General features: G+C 38.2%; 1 protein-coding gene across 3 annotated transcripts; it reads left to right on the top strand.

Moving 5' to 3' along the window:
* The first annotated feature begins 85 nt into the window (after positions 1-85).
* THAP4 (THAP domain containing 4) lies at positions 86-18,464 on the top strand. Of its 3 annotated transcripts, XM_081956166.1 has the most exons (6): positions 86-250; positions 4,298-5,451; positions 12,661-12,820; positions 14,166-14,275; positions 14,453-14,556; positions 18,141-18,464. In XM_081956166.1, exons 1-6 carry the CDS (start codon positions 168-170, stop codon positions 18,258-18,260), a joined length of 1,731 nt encoding a protein of 576 aa, XP_081812292.1. In that variant the 5' UTR covers positions 86-167; the 3' UTR covers positions 18,261-18,464. The 3 variants fall into 3 exon arrangements, with proteins under 3 accessions (XP_081812292.1, XP_081812294.1, XP_081812293.1); XM_081956168.1 differs by lacking the exon at positions 4,298-5,451 and having other exon boundaries at positions 163-250; XM_081956167.1 differs by lacking the exons at positions 86-250; positions 4,298-5,451 and adding an exon at positions 9,685-9,870.
* Positions 18,465-25,510: the final 7,046 nt, after the last annotated feature.

Genomic DNA, 25,510 nt, shown 5'->3' with positions numbered 1-25,510 from the left:
AGGCATGTGGGCTGTAACTGAATGACAGCTTCTTCCGTACGGAAGTTACTCCGCAGGGTGTGGCGAGACAACTGTGTGACTTGCTTGGCTTCGCCATCTTGTTGTACGGCTGAAGGGAGGGGGGCGGAGAGGGGGGTGAGGCAGGGCCGCCCGCGCGGCCTCCAGCGATGGTGATCTGTTGCGCGGCTCTGAATTGCTCCAACCGGCAGGGCAAAGGTCCCCGGGGCCGAGTGGCCGTCTCTTTCCACAGGTAACCAGGGGGAGGGAGAGGAGCGGTCGCACCTGCCCGTCTCCTGCTTCGTACCTCGACACGGGGCTTCTCGGGGCGCACCTTGGACCGACCGACGCAGAGCTTCCCGTTTCTCTTCCGCTCGCAGTTCTGTGACAGGCTGATGCCCCCCGAAGCTGTCTCGGCTGCCCCCCTCCACCTACCTTTTTGCCTTCTGGGGAATTGGAGGGTTCTTTCTCTTTCGCCGACTCGCATCACTCGCTGCTGGTCTCTCCCAGGCAGGCCAAGTGAGCATCCCCCAACAATAGGCGACCAGCTCCCCCCCCCTCAACAATAAGGGACCAACTTCACACACACACAGCCACACACGCACGCTAAAAAAAACAACCATTGATTGCCTTTCTCATCCTCCTTATTCTCCCTCCCCACCCCATTCTTCTTGCTATCTGTGCCGAGTTTAAGATAAGATAGTGAAAGGGGCTACAGCTCCCGTGAAAATGACTGTACATGTTTTGGGCTAAAAGTTTCTTTTGGGGGGGGGGAAGGGAAGGACTGTGCTTGGTTGTAGTGTCATCCCCCCCCCTAATTCTCCACTGCCACTGCACCATGGGTTTGTAGTTGAAGCGTTGCAGTGTTAAGATATGGCTCAAGTCTTAGCTCTGATTTTTACTTATTTCGTTAGTTATTAAATTTCATATGTGGGACACGGATGCATGAGTAAGCGGCATTGCTGTTGTTCACAAGTTTACCTGTTCTGTCTTGTCTGAGTTTTGCAAGTATACACCCATTGGAGAAACCAACTTTATTCAGTAGCAAATCTGTCTGTAGGTGGTTTGTGGAGCAACCGCTTTCATAAGAAAAAAGCTGACAGTTGATTTTCCTGTCATATCCTAATCTCTGATTTGCTCTGAGACGTGGCATATTTGCCAATCCTTGCAAGAGATAGATTGTATTCGAGAAGTATCAACTGAATATGGATTGTTTTTTTATCCAATATATACAATTGTTATTTAAAGAGTTCATAGAAAAGGAACATATTACGGCTATGAAAAAATAAGTAAAAAGGCGACAGTATTGTTTAGTATACTGCCAATGTAAAACAAGAAGTGTCATCTATGTATACTCAAACTATGAAGGCATTCTCATTTTATTTATTTATTTTGCGTACAACAGAAAAACAAATATATCATTTTGTTACAGTGGATGGTTCCTAATGTTTTTGATATTGGTGTGAATGTAAACATTTTAAGAATTCAAACATTTCAATAGTAGCTATTATTTCCTATCTAATAAAATAAAATGTGAAAGTAGTCCAAAAGTTAAAATATGCAAGATTAATTTAATTCAGTTGAATGTTATATGAATTTAAGATCAGGGTTCGATGCTAAATAGTGACTCTGCTTAAAAGCATCAAATGAGATGCATCTAGAAATGTCCAAGTATAATGCAAGGACAACGTCTGGGCCCTGTTTGCTACTCAAAACATGCATTCCCTTTTCAACATAGGAGTTTGATTCAAGTAGTGAATATTCTATGGGTCAGATTTTTTTTCTGCAATTGTCTTGCAATTTATTTTTTTATGCATGTGAAATGAATTTATATTTCTGAAAAACATCATAAATGTGTGCTGTTTTAAAATATGAGTTGATTAAAAATAACAATTGGTTTCTAATGAATTGAAGAAATCTATGGAGAATTTCCTGTGTAATTATTTGATATGCACTATAATTATTTTTGCTTGTCTCCATATTGATGGCTTATAGTATTTGATTGTGTCAATTGTTAATTTTCTGGGACCAAGGTGGGACAGATTGATTATATAAGGATAACTTCTTCAAGAAATCTTTTCATTGATATATCTTTTTCCTGTTTCTTTTCTGTCAACTGAACCTTGCATTGTTCCCCCTTCTAAACTTAGTTTAGATGCATTGTTTGCATTGTTTAGATTGCATTGTTCTCCCATCTAAACTTTGTTTAGATGCATTGTTTGCATTGTTTAGATTGCATTATTCCCCCCCCATCTAAACCAATCTAAACATCCCCTATCTAAAATGGGGTCCACCTTAACAGTTTTCCAGAATTTGGTTAAAATGGAGTTATTTCAAAGAACTTTGATGTCAATTGTAACTTCATTAAGCTTGTGTTATGTGGTTTTAATTTTGATTTAAGCTTAACAATTATTCTAATTGTTAAGTTTAATTGTGGTCAATCTCATCGCTAAGCGCAAATTAAATTATTACTGCTGCTTAAAAATTGGAAATAGATGTGTGACATGTTTGCAAGGTTCCAACTATATATTTTGAACTATATACCATATATGTGATTAAATTTCTGCTGTATCTTAACAAATGAAAAATTCCAGTCCCAATTATGGTTGTAACTGGAGGACTACTCTAGAAATACATAATTTCTACAACAAGAGTTCTATATACATTTATTTTGAGTAAGTTCCATTAAAATATTAAAACTGACTTCTAAACATGCTAAGAGTTGCCTGGTATCCTCTAATTATGATTTGCTATAACATATAATTTGAATTAAACAAATATTTAGCCTTGACACACTAAACTAAAAATGGGTGAAAGGGGAAATTTATTTACTTGATTAATTAAATACATTTATATCGTTGCCCATCTTGCTTAGTATGTCTTTGGGCAGATAACCAACAATTAAAGCACTGTCATAATGTCAGGTACAAGAAATCAGGAAGCAAGGTAGTTTAAATGAATATAGCTTTGTTGCATGCTAGCACTTTCTACAAGAATCTGAACTACTAATGGTCAAAGTAAATGACCATCAAGATGGGCTGGATTTAGATCTCTTGTGGGCACGAAAGGATTGAGACTGATGACGTACTTGACCCCTCTTTGAGGGCTCAGCCGGATAACATCCTATATCTATTTAAAACACTTAGAAAAATAAATAGAAACAAGACTTCTGGAAGAACAGCCATCTAAAAACACAAGGCAATCATCCCATCACATGGAATTCTAATTTCTACTTCAACGTATTCAATGATGTGGAACACACAGTTCATCTCACTAACTGATGCTGCTTTCAAATTGCTGTTAGTGCTAGAAAAAAAGTTGTAAAATTCAATTGGAACATACTTTTCTTTAACTTTAATATATTATTTAGTGTACTAAATTAATGTTACTGCATTCTGGAACAATGGAGAACAGGTTTGATTTTGTATTTGACATCCATTCAGGTACTTGAGTAGTACTTTTGTATTTTCTCTCTGACTGATCCAATTATTTCTATCTTTCTTTTAGATTGTGATTTCTAGTATCTTGATAGTTATTGATCTCTAAATGTGTTCCAGTTTCTCTGAATATTTCTTAAAGTATGATATCCAGAATTGAACACAATATTTGAAGTGGGGGATGTAACCACTCAAATTAAAGGGAAGATATAGTCCCATGATTTGGACGCTATTCTTTTTGTTGTAGCCTAAAATTTTGGTATCTCCTTGATGACTCGTAGCCAGTTTAGAGCATTCTAGGAATTTCTTACATATAACCAAGTCAAGTATCCTCAATCTTTTGTTTGAATATTTGATAGTAGTTTCTGAAGAGAACTTTGTGTTTGATTCTATTCAATTTAATTCTATTTTTATAGCCTGCTTTTCCAACCTATCAAAACCATCCTGAATTTTTAATTATGTGTTTCGGTATTAGCTATCTCATCCAATTCGTTGTCATTTTTAGTATACAGTTTGATCACATGCAGTTAATCGACTGAGAACTTTGGGGGCATAATTTCACTTGAGATTAATGTTTGGATGACGAATCTTTTTTAATATTTAATTGTTGAACCGCTTTTTGGAAATGATTGTTTCATAAAAATAGCTATTGAATAGATCAAAATCTAAAACAGCTCGGCATCTTTATGAGATACTGGTTTTAAAAATGCAATGAATGCTACTTATGTCTGTATATTATATCTAACTTTTTCAGAAGATTGAGGGTTATTTAGTTTAACCTTATCTATGTAATTTTCATGATTTCAAGAAAGAAAGAAAAAGAAATGTATATAATAACTTTCTGTTTTTATACTTTTTTGAAGATTTCCATTAAAGGATTCAAAGCGACTAATCCAGTGGTTGAAAGCAGTACAACGGGACAATTGGATTCCCACCAAATATTCCTTTCTCTGCAGTGAACACTTCACTAAAGACAGCTTTTCAAAACGGCTGGAAGACCAGCATCGGTTACTGAAACCCACCGCCATCCCAACTATATTCCACATTTCTGAAACAAGGAGCAACAACAGGTGTTATGTCAAAAGAAAGAGAAAAATAATAACCCAGACTCTACAAAGAAATGGCAATCAGTCAAATGAAGGCAATGGGGAGGTAGTGGAAGGAATCTTATCATCTGGCCAAGACTTGCTTGTGGAAGGAACTAATAATATGGAGCACATGACTCTTCAAGCTGAAATTGGGTCAATGACTGAGCAGGGGGAGAATTTTCAGGTCCAACTTGAAGGTTCTCTCAGAAGGATGTTAGCAGATAACTTAGTTACGAAAGTTACTCAACATAAGCCAGAAAAGCATTCTATTGAGGACCATTCTGAAGTAGTTATCCATCCAGGAAGTTTCAAAATCGATAAAAATGGTATATCAGAGGATGACTTCACACCTCCGGTGTCAGGTGCATGTAAATTTATCGGATCCCTTCATTCTTATAGCTTTTTCTCCAAGCATACTAGAGAGAAATCATCATTTCCAAAGGAACAACTAGAAAGAAAAAGGTTAAGGAGAAGTGTGGAATCAAACTGTGGTAACAACCCTGTGGAGCAGGACACTAGGTTTAGCGAAGCCTCCTCTACTTCTTCTCTTACAGCTATCCCCCAGAAATCTTCCCAAAACATGTCTGCATCCCCTGCAGATCTGACCCCTAAACCAGCCACAGAAGCTGTAGTAGGTCAGAATGGAGAGACGGATGCCAACCCCATGTCAATCAATGAGGTCATTATGTCTGCTTCAGGAGCATGCAAGCTCATTGATTCCCTTCATTCCTACTGTTTCTCCTCTAGGCAAAGTAAAAGTCAAGTATGTTGTTTGAGAGAACAAGTAGAAAAGAAGAATGGAGAGCTGAAGCAGCTGAGGCAAAAGATCAGCCGCTCTGACAGCCAGGTTAGAAAGCTGAAGGAAAAGCTGGATGAGCTGAAGAGGACTAATTTCTCCTTCTTCAACAACCTGTTGTCCCAGGACTGCGGTTAGTATACTGTGCATTTTCACAGCTGAGAAAAATTGATGGCAAAATATGCAGGTATCTAGCATAAAATATGTTTCTTTTTTTTTCCTGTTCAAGAACGATTCACACTTGCCTCTTGCCATAGCTCTTTCTCTTAATACCATTATGATCTTTACTTCTTCCTCTATATCCTCCTCCATTTCTATTGTTCTCAAGATCTGGTCCTGCCTGCCTAGAAGGGATTCTTACTCATCACTCTTTCATCTTAATTTTTGATTATACCAGTCACACACTCCATGTTCTACATTTCTCACCCATCAACAGTCCCATGTCCTTTCTCCATCATTTGGCTTTCTTTGCCACTACTAGTTGCAGAAATCCCATCTAAATGTCCTCTTATTATCCTACTCACAAACCAAGATCAATAATATTTCCACTCTTCCCAAGTAGACTCCGCTCGTATCCATAATTGGTGGAAAATACCAGCCTTGACTTCTGACTCCCCAAACCTACTCTGATTATTCTCTGCCTTGAAACTGGAGAAGAGCATATATTCCTTTCCTTATCAACAGATCTAACCCATATACTCCACTTTTATTAACTTTTCCTTTATCCTCCCTTCTCCTCCCTTCAAATAGAATTTTCCAAACAATCTTCCACAAGACCGATTCCACCTGCCACCTTTCCAAAACTAGCCAGTGGTCCTCATGGAATAGTTGAAGTCATGGTCATTTCCTATCTGTTTTCCCCTTGTTCAAAGGTGAAGACAATCAAATGACCATGAGGACAAATAGTCCTTATGGATATACCCAGCCAAGTCAACCATGAGGCTTAAACAGGTAGCAACACTTCCAAAAAGATAGACTCTGCTTCTGCTGCCTATAATGCTCTGGGCTGTCCATCCCATTTTTTTCCAACCACTTTCACTGTTCTCCTCACTCCTTGCATGCCATCAATGTCTTCTACCATCTTGAGCCTCCAACATTCCATTTTCATGTTTAACTAATGTTGCCGCCTAGAGTTTCCTTTGTTGCATGCAGCATAATCTCAATCTGTCTTTCTTCCCATTTTATCTTCAATTGAATTCTTCTTTCTCCAATAGGCTGACATATTAATGCTTCCATCTTCTCATCTACTCATAGTTCACCAGCTCACTTTCACTAATCTTAATTTCCTTTCACTTCATGCTGCTATGCAGTTATTCCCTCCTCGTTATTAGTAGTATTTTCTCATATTTAAATTCCAGAAATTAATATCCCTTGATTAGTATAGCATTTCCTAAGAGATAAAATTAATTCTGTTTGAACTGAAGGCTTGGCTGTCAAGTGGTGGAATCCAGACCTATATAAATATAGGTCATATAAATATAGGTCATGCCAAAAATATAACTCGAACAGCAATTCAGTGAAGTTTCAAACATGAATTACACCCAAAATAAGTTGGAAAAGAAATAAATGATGCAATGCTATGAGCAACAGCTCTAGTTACAGGATCTTGCAAGTCTTGAATGTGTTGCCGCCCTCCTTCTCTTTTTCTTGGTGTGAATTAAGAGGGGCTTGTTTTTTCAAATTAGTTTCTTGGCCAGACTCAATCCTCTGTCAATCAATCTAGTTTCTTGGTAGTAACTCTTCCTCTTGTCCTTCACATCCAATTCCTATGCTCTTTACAAGTAAACTGTGTATTTAGTAATGCAAATTTACTAAAACTTGCAAACAGGGCCAGATGATTTGGGCCTGTATCTTTCCAGTTGGGAATTGGCAAATCCTGCCTTTCACTCCTAATATTGAGGTTATCAGCACTAGGGAGCAGGTTTCCCCCCCCTGAATAGTGATTTAAAACAGCAGTTACCCTGGATGAATGTGGGCCAAAAGGAAAAGATCTTTGAAATGAGGTCAGAATGCTTTCCTTGCCTGCATTCCAAGAGCTTCTAATGGTGGGTATTCTTTGTCCCAATTTCAATTATATCACTGATTATAGTTGTTGTCACAAAGAAATCTATGAAAGCCATGCGCTTTAAGTTAAAAGAACAAGTGTTATATTTGAGATTGTGATGGAAATATTTATAATTTTTATATAATGTGAGTTAAGCACCAAAGAATTGACCATTGGACTGTTATGATTTGGCATTACAATAATCCCTATTGGTGTAACTTTTAATGATCAACTAAACTATGGCTTTAGTTATGTTATATACTATACCGAAGAACAGATTTCATACTTCCGAGGGATGATTACTGTTACTCATTACTAGTGTAATGAGACTAAAAAAACTCAAAGATATATATTTTGGTATTCTGTAGAGGAAATTATGTACTCATTTCTTTTGTGTTGGATAACAATTGTTGCCAGCCTTCAGATATTTATATAATGTTTATTCTGAATGCCTAATTTCCTACCTAATCCTTTTAATTTATTTTTAAAATAGTATACAATTTAATAGGAGCATGTGGTCAATTTATTTAACAAACTTTATATCCTTCCCCAATCATGATAAATACAGGGGGGGAAACCAGGAAAAAACATTCAAAAGAAGAAAACATGGATAACATTTAAAACCAGATAGTCAAGGCATTTTGAAGGAACTAAGTGTCAGAAAGAAACTGGATCAAATTTTAATGGATTTTGTGCTACACATTACTTACAAGAGCTGCACTGACTTTCATCTTTTTTCTGGTCTTGGCTCAAGCAGAATTAAATTACCGCAGTGCATTGATATTTCTGGGTGATCTGCCCATTGATTTCATATTTATGGTAAATAGCGTTGGATGCAGGATAGAACTCTGCTGCATCAGATTTTTCCTTAAGAGAAACATGTAGGCAAGGTCAGATAATTAACGAAGTTTCTTAGCATAGAATATTTTCAAGAGTCAGTTGCTCTGTTTTCCCTCTATATACATTTATTCTTTGGGGCGGGGGAATGTCAGATACGTAGGACTAAATCTGCTTCACAATGGTCTTGGTGCCTTTGCTGGGAGATGGATCATATCAACTGTTTTGATTCCTGCCCTTGTGCACAGCGTTGAGTTCTATTTGCGAGAACCAGTTGTTAAAATGACAGACTAAAGTGACACACCTAATACAGGTCCTATTGCTGATTTAGCTCCAGTGATAGTGGTGTTTTTTTCCCCCACACTTACTCTTTGGGTTGCTAGTCTCTATAGATTAGCCTGCCAATCTGTCTGATGGGTGAGAGATCCCAGGCTGGTTGCTCAACTGGGCCACATCCTCATTGGTGACAAGTGAGAGCGATAGTGACTGGAAGTCCTGTGTGACAGACAGCGTCTCACTAAACCTGCCCAGCCAACAGCCTCCCCAAGGGTTTAACAGATGAAGCTGGCTGAGATTTCTGCCTGGCGGGCATGCTCTTGCCTGCCCTCAATCACACTGTCCCATTGGAATACATGGCTGCCTAACGTAGATAAGACCCCTCGGAGTTGGAGAAGAATTCAGTATTTGAGCCTAACCCTGGTCATGTGCACCAGCTTTAGATCAATGCCATATTGCACTTTCCAAACAAGAAGTCTAGAAACTGCATTTATACTGTAATGGCTACAGTTACCTGATGCCACAGTTTAAATCTGGTCAAAAGAACCCACAGGGCCACGTTGCCTTTTTAATATTCCCTAATTAGATTATAAAACCTAATTAGATTTATAACCGTTTATATTTTACCGATAAAGGAGAATATTTGTCACTCAGGGTTGAAATGAGGGGCTCTTGATGTTTGTATGCTTGGTTGCTTTCTTGCAGATGTTTTATTACCCAAACTCGGTAACATCATCAATGCAAGTGATGATGATCTGATGATGTTACCCAGTTTGGGTAATCAAACATCTGCAAGAAAACAACCAGACTCAGAGAGCACCCAGGACCCCTAATTTATGCTTGGAACATACATTTATTTTCATACATCACTGATAATGAACTGTATATTGTTGAGGTACATTTTCATTTCTAAATGTGTATAGGCTGCCACTATTTCTATCCCTTGTTTACTTAGCTTATAAAAAAAGAAAGCCTGCCAAATTGGATTTCACTAGCAAAAGAACTATTTAGTCATGCTAAGATTTCTTAGTCTGGCTTTTAACTTTCTCCTTCTCTGCTTCTGCCCTGTTTTACAAGCTGAATACAGTACTGAATGCTTGCCTTGGTTTTACGGGATGCTAGTATGTGCCTGACCTTTATGAAAGAGCAGAAGGAACCAAAAAGAATTACGAGTCACAATCTATGCCAAAGTTTCACATCAGTTCTGCATAACTTGTTAAACTTGACTACAAATCCCAGAAAACACTGCAGTAACCTTAAGAGTCCAAAGGTTGTTTCCTGTTTTGTCTTAGATTGTTGCAGCTTTTCATGGAGGCTAGGGAAAGGATTAGTGATATTAAGTGAGCAAGCTATAAATAATATTGCAAAGTATGGCCAGCAGTGAAATCCAAACAGGTACTGTATAAAATAATTACTTTTTAAAATTGAAGTACTAATACATTTTGCATATAGAGATATGGGTTATGTTTTGTGTACTGTATATTAAAATACACTGCTGAACAGACCCTGTACTTGCGGGAAAACGCTAGGAAGAAGATATTAAATTACACTGCTGATTGCTATTCTTTTTCCTTTGCATATAGAAAACATTTCAATCAGTGCCGCACAGGCACTAAATTCCATAATGTTTCAATTTGTGCTGATCGATGATTGTTTCTGAATCCGTGATAGTAACAAAAATAAGAAAATTCCAGATTTACACATTCATTCTCCCACTTTGTTAATGTTAAGTTAATGTTAAGAAGGGACCAGGAAGTTTCTATATGTTTTTGAATTCAATTGTATCAATGTTTGTTTTTGGTGGCAAGAATTTGGCTAACATTGAGCTCAATTTCCAGGGCATGAATACAAACAAAATGTTATTGTATTCAAGATACATACACACTTTAAAATGTATAGCATATTATTATTTTGCTGTGACTGATTATTTCTCAGTAGTTAAGTCTTTATAAAAACTATAATACATTCATAAGCTTTTAAACTATTATTTTTATACTATTTACTATTAATAACTGCATCTAACAGCACAACTATTAGATGAACTATTCAGAAAAGGATTATGAAGTTGATAGGTCAACTGAAACATTTATAGTGTTTTATTAGTTTTTCACTATATCAATAAATGTAGTTCCACGAGTTTCCCCTTTTCAAAAATATATACAATCATCAAATAATTATAAGATTGTCATAGATAGGTATCAAAAATTTTAAAATAATGTAACCATACCATACTAATTTATTGAAAACAATACACATTCAGTGAAATCATACACTCTTTAAAGCTGTTCAATTAAGTACTATTGCAGCATTTGCAATGTAAAATAGGAGCTTTGAGTTGCACCAAACAGCATTTAAGGTAAAGGTAAAAGTTCCCATCGCACATATGTGCTAGTCGTTTCTGACTCCAGGGGGCGGTGCTCATCTCCGTTTCAAAGCTGAAGAGCCAGTGCTGTCCAAAGATGCCTCCGTGGTCATGTGGCCGGCACGGCCAAAGGCACACGGAATGCTGTTACCTTCCCACCAAAGGTGGCTCCTATTTTTCGACTTGCATTTTTACATGCTTTCGAACTGCTAGGTTGGCAGAAGCTGGGACAAGTAACAGGAGCTCACTCCATTACGCGGTGCTAGGATTCAAACCACTGAACTGTCCACCTTTCTGATCAACAAGCTCAGCATCTTAGCCACTTAGCATAGTACTAAAAGGAGGGAGAGAATGAGCAAGGAGAACTGGCTTAGGCACTGTTTGTATATGGCTTTTGGAGAAAGCTACTGGTTAATAGTATGTAATATTTTGTTTTGGATCAGTTTTCTAAGTTAGGGAACTATTTATATTTCACTATTCTCTTTGGTTTAATTCAATCCAAAAATAAAAATAAAGCTTCTTGCATGATCAGGTTGGAAAATTTGTTAAATTATGATATAGGAGAATAAATCAAGTTGTCTGTGAGCAAAATGATTTAGAACAAATCTATTAAAATTTATATTCTGGTTTTTAGATCAGTTTTTATATTTAAATTGTATGAATTATGATATGAAATTTCTACTGCATGCCAACATATTTAATAAGTCTTCTGTTCCTTTATTTGTTCCATTCACAAAAAAGGGGAAAAATACCCAGGGCTGATTGTGTACTTATATGTCAGTACTTAGCTGCATTAAAATATCTGATTTCTCCATTAATGTTTGTGGATAGCTTTCACGTTCATCCCTAGGGAAATTTAAAAATAGTTTTAAGTGTGATTGCAGATTGCCCACTCAAACAATAGTATAGTTCAATCCATCTCTTACATCCTTTTCTGCATTCATTGTTAATAGCCACCAATACAGTCTATTCCCCTTCCCAATCTGATGCCATGTTTTTCTCCCTTCTGGTCCCTAAAAATCTAAAGCCATGGAGTTGTTAGTGACTTAGTTGCCCTCTTCATTCCCTCCTTGAGTTAATGTGTTTGGTTTATGGGTAGGTATGTGTCAGTTGGAATGTATGGAAGTGTAATGCCCACAGAGAGCATATATTTAACTTGAATCTGTGAATACCTTTCTATTGTGCATGATGTACAGTTCTGGTTGTAGTTCTATAAGCAACTATAAGTTAAACATTGGCAAAATGTTGCTTAATTTGAAAAGTAATAGTGTGCTGTGTATGTTTATGTTTTGAGTTGCTGTAATGTGAGTTCATCCACTAGATGGTAGTAAAAACACTTCTTTAGTTCCCTTCATTTTTCAAGTTTTGTTACTTGAATTCATTCCCCCAAAAAATCTTATCAGTTTTTAGTTTCCATTCCATGGAAATGCTCCAAATTCAGCCCTGTCTAAACTTCACATGATCATAAGAAAATATATTTCCTTGGACTCTTAAGATAATACTTTTAAAGTTGATTATTGTCTATTATAGCTTCTAAGAAGCCCCACCTGATATCTGTGGAACAAAAGTAACTTGATTTTTTTTTTTTTTACAAACACTCCATTGATTTTCTTTCCAGATTCAAAAGAATACATTTTTAATAAAGCTTTTAGAATACATTATTGTAAATGTTATTTATTTTGAAATTAAAAAGCTGGTATTATAAGGATTCATTAGTTTAGAATTTCTTCTGGAATTTTATACAACTTATTAAGGAAGGTTGCCTATTGCTACTTTCAAAAAACTGGTACAGTTTGATACTCTCGGATTATTTATTTATTTAGAAACTGCACAGTTGAATCCTATGATTGAACCACTCTCCTGGATGCTGGGCACTTGGCTTTCAGATCCCCCAGGAGATGGTACCTTCCCTTCAATGAAGCCCTTCCAATACCTTGAAGAAGTGCACATCTCTCACGTTGGTCAACCCATGCTGAATTTCTCGTGAGTTTTCTTTCTTTTTTTCCTATGTTTAAGAAGAATACCTCTGAAACAATATGTAGTAAATAATCTATTGCTTTGACTTCCTAAGTATTAATGAGGTATAAAGAAAATCTTAACTACCCGTATTTTTGGGATTATAAGACGCTCCAGACTATAAGACACGCCTAGCTTTTGGGGAGGAAAACAAGAGGGAAAAAATCTGCCTCTGCCTCCCAACATCCATCCAGTATTCATCTGGCTTATTTGCCACGGCCTGTTCACCACCACCGCCCGTTTGCTGCTGCCCATTTGTTCGCCACCGTTACCACCTGTTCACCGCTGCCCATTTGGTGTGGCCCGTTCGCTGCTGCCCGTTCACCACTGCCACCACCCATTCACCACTGTCTGTTCACTGCAACCCATTCACCGCTGCCAGTTCGCCACCACTGCAGCTCATTCGAGAACAGCTGATCAGCGCAACATCAAACAACCCCCCCCAAATATTCAGAGTATAAGACGCACAGACATTTCCAGCCACTTTTGGGGGGTGTCTTATACGCTGAAAAATACGGTACATAGAATTCTGGTACACTAATTTTAGAAGAAAACTATCTTCTAAACTGTAAGCCCCCCAAATCATTGCCACAGAAACCTTGATTTATTTAGTTCTCTTTGTTAATTGTTAATCATTAGAAACACTTTAATTCTTGTGGGCTAACTCAAGGGAATTGGTGGTTTTTACATTATTTGTATAGCTTTTTAGGAACCATCTAAGCTAGACATAAGGATCTAACCTTGCTTTGTGTAGCATGAAGGAATTAAAGTATAGGGAACTGTTCTGTTACATCATAAATGTAGGAGAGGGAAAAGGAGGTTATATGGGAAATCATGGTTTTTTGCCTGTATCACTTTTGGATTTGTTATTTAGAAATAGCACTTTTTTTCCAGCATTAATGCTCACAAACTGATTAAGATGATCAATGAACAAGAATTTATAATGAGCAAGAATTGCGGCGTTTTGTGCCTACAGGAAAAGCAGTATCCCACTACTTTCACATATCTATTTCTGAATTTCTTTAATGTTTGATAGTCCAATAGATATCTAATGACATTGACAAATTATTTTTTGAAACAAGATTATAAAAATGGTCCAATATTATAGCAGAGAGAAGTATATCTTGTTTCCGACAATAATTTTATGACAAACATATTACTTTACATTTGAGTACTATTTAAGGGTATATGAGAATGCCACTCACATTTATTTCATTCAAATAATATTGGGGGGAAATGGGTGAATGAATTCTGATTTATGTGGATTTGTTAATAGAAAAATGCAGATAGTACTGTTTTTTTATCCCAACAGTTTCAATGCTTTCCATCCAGACACCAAGAAACCAATGCATCGAGAATGCGGATTTATCCGCATCCAACCTGACACTAACAAGGTGGCCTTCATTAGTGCTCAGAACACAGGTATTAATCTTATTGCATTAGTTGTTTTTAATCCCAGTTTTGAACTTGATTTTTATGAAAGCACTTAGAAAATTTTCTGCTATCTACCATTTTGTTTTCATAAATGATTAGTTTGGAGGTATAGTTGATATAATTGTGTGAACCCTATGGCTATTAATGTTTGTTGGTTTTATGTAGGGTTGGTGGAAGTAGAAGAGGGAGAGGTAAATGGGCAAGAGCTTTCTATAGCTTCCCATTCAGTAGCAAGGATTTCGTTTGCCAAGAAACCTCATGTAGAGCAAGTGAGTATGCTTAGTTGTAATTTGGTTGATGAATATGTACTCAGCATCCTATTGCTACCCCAAACAATATAATTCTGCTATTACATTCCCCAGAAACTGTTATATTTCTGGTCAATTCCATTCTATGTGTAATGATTTCTATAATTATTAATTCTATGGCATTTTTTTTTCTTAAATACAAAACACAAAAGAGTGATTAAAGACATATTTATGATGGCTCTATGGCATTTCTAAAGAACCTAGTATAGTAATGAAGGGTGGGGAATTCATCATAGGAAGTCTAAAGTGAGAAATCTGTAACGTTATGCTATTTGGACAAAGTGATATAAGAACAATTGCCTCTAATGCTACTGAAAAGTTTATTTTTCTACCCAATTGAACCACAACTTTTTATTGTTGTTGTTGTTGTTGTCAAATTAAGCATTACTCGGGACTTATATCAATGACTAGGTGGATGGCCCAGAAAACCCAGTTGTCGTATCATCACTATTGGTATGTCCTCGAAAGCCCCAGCTATATTACCACTGTGGAAAATGACTATTTTGTAAGCGTATGGATTTTAATTGACTCATCAGAGTCATGCTTCTAATATTTTGTAATCATTTGACCTTTCCATTTAGTTTTAGCTAAATGAAAATGAAAGTAATGAAATGGAATTTAGGGTTAGGACATTTGCAGCTCATTCTACCAGCAGTACATTTGCTTGATGCAAACGTTTCTTTGTGCTACTATAATATTTAAAATTCTTCAAATAGTAATTTTACTCACATTCCTGCATCACTGCTAGGATTTTTCATCTAGTCCAGTAATCTAGTCCTCCTTGTTTTAAGACTGGTAGAGCAGAGGTTACTTTGTACTGTTTTCCAGATGTACTGTTCTGATGGAGTTTTGCATGTCCCCAAATCATACTGTTTTCCAATGGATGGCTGTGTTCAGTTTGGTCAAGATGACTCCGTGGACTGTGACATTGGATAATAGTCTTAGACTGGTTTGAAAATCAGTATCTCAGATTCTTCTTAAGATATTCCTGGCATTTTCACACCCAAATGGGAAGAGGTTCTCCAAAGAGAATCCTAGAAGTCAAAGGCTGCTTTTAGCTCTTGCTAAACAAGTTGATTTAAAATGGTACCCGAGAACTAGTGGGATCAGATGCATGGGGAAAAATAATTGTAACACTGATTAATGTGATAATACCAGGCTAAGGAACCCACAGAAACCCATTCTGCCTCTAGGCATAAGACAGCAATGTTGATGCAGTTTGGAACTGCAAAGATAGCTTTCAAAAACTTAGACTGGAAATCTTTTAGGATATTATTCTTTATAAGAGTACAAATCTGAATCCCTATAGAGAAGGTGCAAAATATTCATAGCAAGAAAGACCTTGTTGGCTGTGTGAATGCATTGAGCAACACTGGTCAATCAAGAGAAATATGTGCTCCAAGATAAGAAGGTCTGAATCTGAAGCCCAAGATATTTACAAGTACGCACCTGCTCTATAGGAATCCCATTAATTGACCATTTATGCATATCTAATCAAATATTTGGAGTTGGAAAGAATATAGGATTAAAGTCAAATAGTAGATTGGGATTGAGGTTAAATAAAAATGGATATTGCATTATTCTTCACAAATCTTTATTATATGTAATATAAATCATAGTGTAAGTATGAGAATCTTTGAGATTGAGTAAGTGCTAATTTACCAATTCTGCCAAAAAACCAATAACCAATATACTTTTGCCTGCAAAATATAAATATAAAAAGGGTTATTCTGAAACTGTTAATAAATCCAGAAAACACTGATAGCAGCTTGATCACATTACAGCATAATGTCCATCCTCAAAAGACAAGTGGCTTTCACAATTAGGTTAAAAGGTTTGATTTAGCATCTTTTTCCTCCCTAACTAGTGACCAAAGGTTTTCTACAGTTGAAGAAGAGCAAAGAGATTTATAGCAGCTATCAGTTTTTAGCCAAAATATTTGGTCAAACTATCCCAGTGCCCTCAATGTCCCTTCACAGGACTTAGTTGATGCCCTCCTGATCTTTCTTGCTACCTTTCTCTTAACTAGCTTCAAATAGTCTGAAATTTCCTTAAGTGAAGTGTCCAGAACTGGACACAATATTCAAGATAGAGTTTGACTTTATTATGAAGCAGTTACCTCTGGTGAGTACTGCATGAAAGTACTATTCGTGCAATCTAAAATTGCATTTGCCTTTTTTTGCAGCCACTTGCAGCCACATTAATAGTCTCAAAGTTTGGAATAACTTGCTAGTCCAAATTCTTTTTCATAGCTGTTATTCTGAATCAGGTTTCCCCCTTTCTATATCTTTGATATTTACGTCTTAAAGAGCTCTGTTTTGATATTTACTATACTATTTATGGGTAATTATCTAACAATAGTGAATTTCCCACCCACATACCCAAAAGAAGTCCATTCAGAAATTTAAAAATGTGGTGTAGTGATTAAGGTGCTGGACCGGGAGCCAGATCCCCAAATTCTAGTCTTAGCCCTGGATTAGGAAGCCAGAATACCCCTATCTGCCAACCTACACAGAACGAGCCTTGTAGATTATGGTCCATAAACTTCATGGAAGAGGCCTTTATCTTGCAGTGGATTGATTTGGGATATAAGAATAAGAAGAGCAGATAAACAGATTTTATTGCAGTAGTTGTCTTTTTTCATAATATGTCCCTCAAAATAATTGGTCCATTAATAGATATTTTATTATTCATTTGTACCAGGCAAACTATTTTTCAAGTTCTTTTGAACACTTGCCCCAAAAGAAAAAAAAATTGGCAGAATTTCCTGGGGAGAGTTTTGCAATTCCAGATAATTCATTCTCATTCTAAAATACCTATTTCAAAGGGACAAAGGTCACCAATAGATTCAATACCTAGATGGGAAACAGAATTGTTTTTTTTAAAACAATTTGATGAACATTGAGAAGCCAGTTCCAAGGGGTGCCCTCTTTGGGTTTGCTGTGTGAAATTTATTTTAATTTGATCTAGCCTTCATTACTATTCTATGTAACTCAAGGTGGTGAACATACCTAATAGCCCTTCCACCTGTGAGGTGAGATGGGCCAATAATAAACTCTTTGACATAATATCCTGTAATTTTCAAAGGTGTTTAATTGTAAACTATTCTTTGCTACCTCTCTTTTTAAGAATTACAGTTAGGTTCATTACTTACATTATTTAATTGTAATTTGACAAATTTGAAGCAAATGTAGGTTTCAGACAAAGAAAAGAGATCACCATGATTTATTGACAGATTTCTGTACTTTTGTTCTAAGGGTATCCATTAGTCTGTGCTTTTTGTATTACACACCAGAATTCTGATTTGTGTTCAGAAGCCTTCTAAAAGGTTTTTCCTTCCAATGTGTCAAAATGAAAAGATAAACATTGAAATAACCCTCAAAATCCTGCTTGGAAGTTTGCGAGGATTTGAAGTATGCCTATTACAGTAGTACTTGAGAACATTTTTATTCATTTATGTCCCTTCATCTTAATTTGCTTTACTGTTTTCTTGAATTCTAAGCAGAACCCAATAATACATAATGTCTTTTTTATATTCTTTTTAGATTACTAGAAAATTTAGGCTCAATTCTGAGGGAAAACTAGAACAGACGGTCTCTATGTCAACTACTACGCAACCAATGACTCAGCATCTTCATATAACATACAAAAAAGTGATTCCTTAAAAAGGAGGATTTGTTTCATGAAGAAAAAGACATTGCATGGAGAGAACTGAAGTAGCTTGAAAGTAAAATATGACTTTGCATCTTCACAACCCAACTCTTGGTTATCAACTGCAGTTGCTGAAGGAGTTTATTTTCAGTTTCTGTAATAGTAGACTTACAAAACCAAACAAAATTAAAAGCCAATAAAAAGCTTTTATTTTTAAAGGTGTGACTTTGAGTGACATTCTGTTGCTTTAAAAATACTTGCAAAGGGATGCAATAAAACTTCCAAAATGCATTATTTATATAATAATGAAAATTAAAAGGATTTTATCTTGGGAGTTTTTTTTCACTACAATTAGAGTTTGTAAATAAAATATTGCATGCAAAGGAAGATTGCAGATGACTCTACTTCAATGCAGCCCAAAGTTTGAATCTGTTAATTACTTTATGGTAGCAGTATAGTAGAAGAACCACTACCTACTTAATGCTAAATGATCAGTGATGAATCTATAGTTCATGTCCAAATGCGGCTTATGAATCCTTTGCCCTTATATCTTGAAGCCCATATGGATGGGCTTCCAAAAATAACCTACACAGAAGATACTGTCCATAAATTAAATAAAAGAGAGATGCTGGAACTGTTATTTTCAGAGTGAACAACTCAACAGTCCTTTCCTACCTCGACTTCCCTTTTCAGAGAATTCATAGTTTTGAATGTTGGGATGAGTCAATTCTCAATAAGGGTGGAGATAGCATCCATGCATGGGTTGACACTATCCGCGCTCTGATTGGACTGATTACTAATTAATTAACCACTATATAACCCCTTCCATCAGTGGTACTGCCCAATTTTTCGACTCACTCCACTCTGGGACGGTCATGTTATCCTTTACTTCTGATACAACTTCTTAAATATTGACTTGAGACCTGAAATTTGGAGCTGTCAAAAGCCTTCCTGCTCTCCATTGCGGTGAGATCTGGGGGCTTTTAAACTTCTAGAATAAAGGCTGCTGCTTACAGCCTTCACGATCTCCCCCTGCTAGCCTCAGCGACGTTCTCCTCTCACCTGAGCCCCGAGTCTACATAATGGGCCGCTGCAGTGGCGAGGATCGGCAGCAGAGGCTTTGACAGACACCCATGCGAGGGAGCGCCTGAAACGCCGCTCAGCAGCTGGGCGGCGTGCACAATCGACCAGAAACACTGTGATGAGCTAAAAGAGATATGGGGCGGCCGCAGATCACCCAAAACGGCTCACAGGCCTCTCAAGAGCCTAGCACCGCACCGAGGAGCTTGGGCCTGGTCAGAAAAAGGCGCGAACGCCATTTTGAAAAGGGTGGAGCCAAGCAACCAGAATAGTCGCAGGCGCCATTTTGAGGCTCATTACAGCTCCATGGGCAGCATGGCTGACAGCAGCATGCCAGAGTCTTCTAATGTGGGCAAAGAAGCATCACTGGTGGAGCCTGACCTTCTAGCTGTGGTGAAGACCCCACACACACACACCTTTGGGGCTTCATCAAAGCCTGCGCACAAGAGCTCCTCTGACAAGAGCTCAAAGACAAGGAAGGCCTCTAAGGCCTCTTCAAAGAGTAAGCATTCTGAGCCTCCCCCAACGCCATGATAAAAACCTGCGGGCACCACCACCACCTAGTCGACTGCCCCCACTACAATTGAATTTGGCTCAGGGTCCATTCAGTCCAATGCTACCAATAAATACAACAGGCCTTTGGGGCACCCCTGACGCGCAGGGGCAAGGCAGGATTGTTGAGGCTACCTTCACCCCGACTGCGGCTGGGCTTCGCCTGGGAGAGACTACCCTGCCCACCCTTTGTGCTCCTGTGGCCATACAAACCATACCTCCTGCCTGCCAGGACATTATAGTGGAGGCTATAAAGCAGGGGATTGCAGCTGATTTGAAGAAGGCTTTAATACCAACTACAGCTCAAGCGCCAGTGCGAAGAGGGTGTTTCCTGTTGGCTTCGGACCCTGCTCACATGTCTGAGCCTGACCACTGCCCCTCCCCCACCTCTGAGGAGGGCGAAATCAGAGATGTCGAAATATCAGACGAGGAAGGGCTGGTTGCACACAAGCCCTCTTGCACAGGCCTTTTCCCATCCAACCTGTTCACCCCGTTACTCTGCAAGGCCAAGGCGGCATTAACCTCAAACCCCCAGCGGTACATCGGTACCCGACCTGGGATCTGGCCAAGGTCCTGGAGGCTCTGATCGATCCACCATTTGAGCCCCTCCAGAAGGTGTCCTTACAAATGCTTACTGGAAGACGGCATTCCTGGTGGCCGTAACATCCACAAGGCATATATCTGAATTACATGCTTTGTCTGTGCGGGAGGACCTCTGTAGGTTCCACAGAGTGGTCCTCAGACTGGACCCCTCACTCATACCTAAGGTGGGGTCCTGGTTTCATCGCGCACAGGAAGTAGTGCTTCCCAATTTTTGTCCCTCTCCCACTCATGAGTTAGAACATCACTGGCACAAATTGGATGTGTGCTGGGCGCTGGGTATTTACATTGAGCGCACGGCGGGCCACAGACATTCCGAGGCCCTCTTTATTTCATTCCAGTCACCTTCCCTGGGGCAAAGGGTTTCAACGGCGACCATTGGGCGGTGGGTCAGGCAATGCATCGCCACAGCGTATGACTCACACCAGGAACCAAGACCGGTTGGCGTGATGGCCCACTCTACCAGGAGCGCTGCCACGACTACGGCATGGGCGCTGCAGGCATCTCTGGAGGAGATTTGCAGGGCGGCTACGTGGACCTCCCTGTCCCCATACGTCCACAATTACAAACTTGACAAGTTCACCTCAGCCGGTGCTGCATTCGGAAGGCGGGTGCTCCAGGCAGTTCGATCAGGGGAACCAATCCAAGAACAGTCTATTGCCCACCCTTGAGTGTTAGGAGGCTTGGGTATGTCCCATGCATGGATGCTATCTCCACTCTTATTGAGAAAGGGCGTTGGTAACTTACCTGATACGCCTCTTCTAATAAGGTGAAGATAGCATACAGCCTTCGACTGTTCTTATTTATTTATTTATTATTCACATTTATAGACCGCCCCCTCTCCCGGAAAGGACTCGGGGCGGTTCCTGCTAGTCCTGTTCCTGCTAGTCCTGATATTCCTGTATTCGTGGTATTTCTGAGATTATTCTTCTTCTGATGTTGAGTTCGGACCCTTCTGGGGTACCATGGCATGTTGTAATCTGGTTATTTTGACATACTAAAAATTAATTTTTTGGGATAACACAAGGAATCTGTCTTTTTTTCTCTTCGCCGAAAAACTGGGCAGCACCACTGATGGAAGGGGTTATATAGTGGTTAATTAATTAGTAATCAGACTCAGTCCAATCAGAGCGCGGACAGTGTCAACCCATGCATGGATGCTATCTCCACCTTATTAGAAGAGGCGTATCAGGTAAGTTACCAATGCCCTTTTTCCTTTTCCAGATTTTCAAAAACTAAACCACCTTTAAAATGGTTTTGAAAAAGCAGCCTATATTTTGATCAGTATTTACAAATGGTGACAAACCAGATGAGGGCAAATGGACCCAGGAAGTTAAAAAATTCACTGGTTGGGCAGGTTGCAAATCCAGGGAGTGGTCTCTCTCCCCCCCCCCCCCCCCTTAGTGCTAGCACTTCCCTCTAGAACCAAGTTTGGGGAGCTCTGGGAAGTCAAATTATCACTGGAGATGCATATGATCTTTGTTTAGAAAGATGCACAGATTTGGCTGGCATTCAATCTGTCTTTGCCAGAGAAAACAGCATGACCTCAGTTGTACATGTTATAAAAATCCAGAGATTACAATGGGTGCAGAAGGTTATGGCTAGAAACATGTTGGCTCTGAAAACAAGAGCATGTTACTAGTACTTTGCAAGCATACTAGCTGCCAATCCTAATTTAAGATGTTGGCATTTATTTACACAGCTCTAAATAGTTCTGAATCAGGCTCTCTGAGAACGTTTTGCCTAATAATATCTACAATCTAAGATTTACTAAGGAGAGATTGATGAGTCCCATTTGTATAAGAAATAAATTGGCAGACCTCCAGAGTTTAATAAAGCCAGAACTTGGAATAAACTTCCAACAGGCCTCTTTACTTTGGACTTTTTAAACAGTTAAATGTATGATTAACTGGTCATTTCCTGAAATATAAATGAGCCCCCTGAAATTAATTTAGCATATTTTTACAAGGTTTACATTTTTAATGTTATGCTTTGCATGTTTGAAATCTTCATGCTATTTTTGTAGTTTTGCAGCACCACACCTATTTTGCAGCACCACAAAAATCAGATTAGGAACACAAATTGAAATAGGGAAGAAAATGGTACGTGAGCACCTGTCTACCCTAGACGAGTTCAAATCACCAGGACCGGATGGATTACACCCCAGGGTTCTGAAGGAACTGGCAGACGAGATCTCAGAACCACTGAATTGTATCTTTCAGAGATCCTGGAACACCGGGGAACTACCAGAGGACTGGAAAAGAGCTGATGTGGTTCCCATCTTCAAAAAAGGGAAAAAATTAGATCCAGGAAACTATAGACCTATCAGCCTGACCTCAATACCAGGAAAGATTCTGGAAAAAATAATCAAGCAACGAATTTGCGAACACCTAGAAGCAAACAAAGTAATAGCCAAAAGCCAACATGGATTTGTCAAAAACAGATCATGCCAGACTAATCTTATTGCATTCTTTTATAATGTGACAAAATTAGTGGACCAGAGGAATGCCGTCCATATAGTTTACTTGGACTTCAGTAAGGCTTTTGATAAGGTAGACCATAACCTACTACTAGATAAAGTAGAAGAATGTGGGTTAGACAGCATCACCACCAGATGGATTCGTCACTGGCTGACCAACTGCACTCAACGTGTAGTCCTCAATGGAACTGCATCTACATGGAGGGAAGTATGCAGTGGAGTACCCCAAGGCTCTGTTTTAGGCCCAGTACTCTTCAACATCTTCATCAATGATTTGGATGAGGGAATAAATGGGGAACTCATCAAATTCGCAGATGATACCAAGCTGGCAGGAATAGCCAACACTCCAGAAGATAGGCTTAAGATACAGAAGGATCTTGAAAAACTTGAACATTGGGCACTATCTAATAAAATGAAATTCAATGGTGAAAAGAGTAAGGTTTTACATTTAGGCAACAAAAATGGAATGCACAGGTACAGTATAGGTGGTACCTTGCTCAGTAGGAGCAACTGTGAAAGGGATCTTGGAGTCCTAGTGGACAACCATTTAAATATGAGCCAGCAGTGTGCAGCAGCTGCCAAAAAAGCCAACACAGTCCTAGGCTGCATCAACAGAGGGATAGAATCAAGATCACGTGAAGTGTTAATACCACTTTATAATGCCTTGGTAAGGCCACACTTGGAATACTGCATTCAGTTCTGGTCGCCACGATGTAAAAAAGATGTGGAGACTCTAGAAAGAGTGCAGAGAAGAGCAACAAAGATGATTAGGGGACTGGAGACTAAAACATATGAAGAACGGTTGCAGGAACTGGGTATGTTTAGCTTAAGAGAAAGAAGGACTAGGGGAGATATGATAGCAGTGTTCCAATATCTCAGGGGTTGCCACAAAGAAGAGGGAGTCAAACTATTCTCCAAGGCACCTGAGGGTAGAACAAGAAGCAATGGGTGGAAACTAATCAAGGAGAGAAGCAACTTAGAACTGAGGAGAAACTTCCTGACAGTTAGAACAATTAATCAGTGGAACAGCTTGCCTCCAGAAGTTGTGAATGCCCCAACACTGGAAGTCTTTAAGAAGATGTTGGATAGCCATCTGTCTGAAACGGTATAGGGTTTTCTGCCTAGGCAGGGGGTTGGACTAGAAGACCTCCAAGGTCCCTTCCAACTCTACTATTGTATTGTATTGTGTATCATTGAAAGGCACCTTGAGATGGTAAGGCAGTACATACATCTAAATGTATGTCATGGAATTCAATAATTATCAGAATCTTCTTAGGAATGTACCTTGGTTAACCTGGATTGATATTAATTTCATTTGCCATACTCACATGGCATGTTCGTGTGAAATTTCTGTAAGCATAGGGCGCTTTTCTCTCCTTTCTCATGCAACATTTCAGACTTACCATCAGTCAAACTCTAAATAGCCACCAGTCTGAATATATTTAATATTTAGAGTTACCTTACCGTATATAAAGTATGAAGTCTCTGTAAAAAGCCCCATGCAGATGGTTAACAGTGTGACTTGCTTGCTCTTTACTAAGCATATTGTATAAATCCAGCTTCTCTTTAATCTGGCAAAACTGTCCTGTTATATTTGTCCATTCGTTCCTTAACTCAGAGGATAATTCTTACAGATCTTGTCATGTTGCTTGGTGAAAATTATATATATATATATATATATATATATATATATATATATATATATATATATATATATATATATATATATATATATATATATATATATATATATATATATATATATATATATATATATATATATATATATATATATATATATATATATATATATATATATATATATATATATATATATTGCATTTGTGCTGATAAATAAATAAAGGGAGACTAAATAAAGGGAGATTTATCAGCACAAAAGCAACATAAATATAACAAGGCAACATTTAAAAATGGCTTTCTGCCTGGATGGCTCCTAGGGTGAGCCAATAGACAGAAAAGGGAAGCAATATGCTCCCTCCCATATTTGGGCATACCAGGGGATGTGACACAATGCATGTATGTATGTATGTATGTATGTATGTATGTATGTATGTATGCATGTATATATGTATGTATATATATATATTACTTAATGCACGTTTTCTTGGAGCATTTCTTCCATAAACCTAGAGTTTTTCCATATATATACACTATATTGCCAAAAGTATTCGCTCACAACTGAGTCTGATTATGTGGATGGGTGAGCGAATACGTTTGGCAATATAGTATATATATATATATTAGGGCTCTGATTGTATCTATGGCAACAGATCTCACAAAATGCTTCTGCTCTGGCGCTGAAATATTCAATTTCCCCATCACCACCACCACAATGTTATGTATTTTCAGAGTATGCTAAATATAGTTTTGAAGGGTCTTCCCACTTTCCACACTCAACATATATATTTCCTCTCTTAGTGATGGATCTTTCAAGCCTGCTCCTCATCCATGCATCATTCTGTCTTTATAAGGACTCCTTCAACAAACATATTAGCATATACAAATATTCCTTTTAAACCATAGAATGGTGGA

The sequence above is a fragment of the Natrix helvetica genome (genome assembly GCF_964273705.1).
Source record: "Natrix helvetica genome assembly, chromosome: 5".
Taxonomy (NCBI): Eukaryota; Metazoa; Chordata; class Lepidosauria; order Squamata; family Natricidae; genus Natrix; species Natrix helvetica.
The sequence above is the reverse complement of the archived record's forward strand: the minus strand, read 5'-3'. Positions and strand labels throughout refer to the sequence as shown.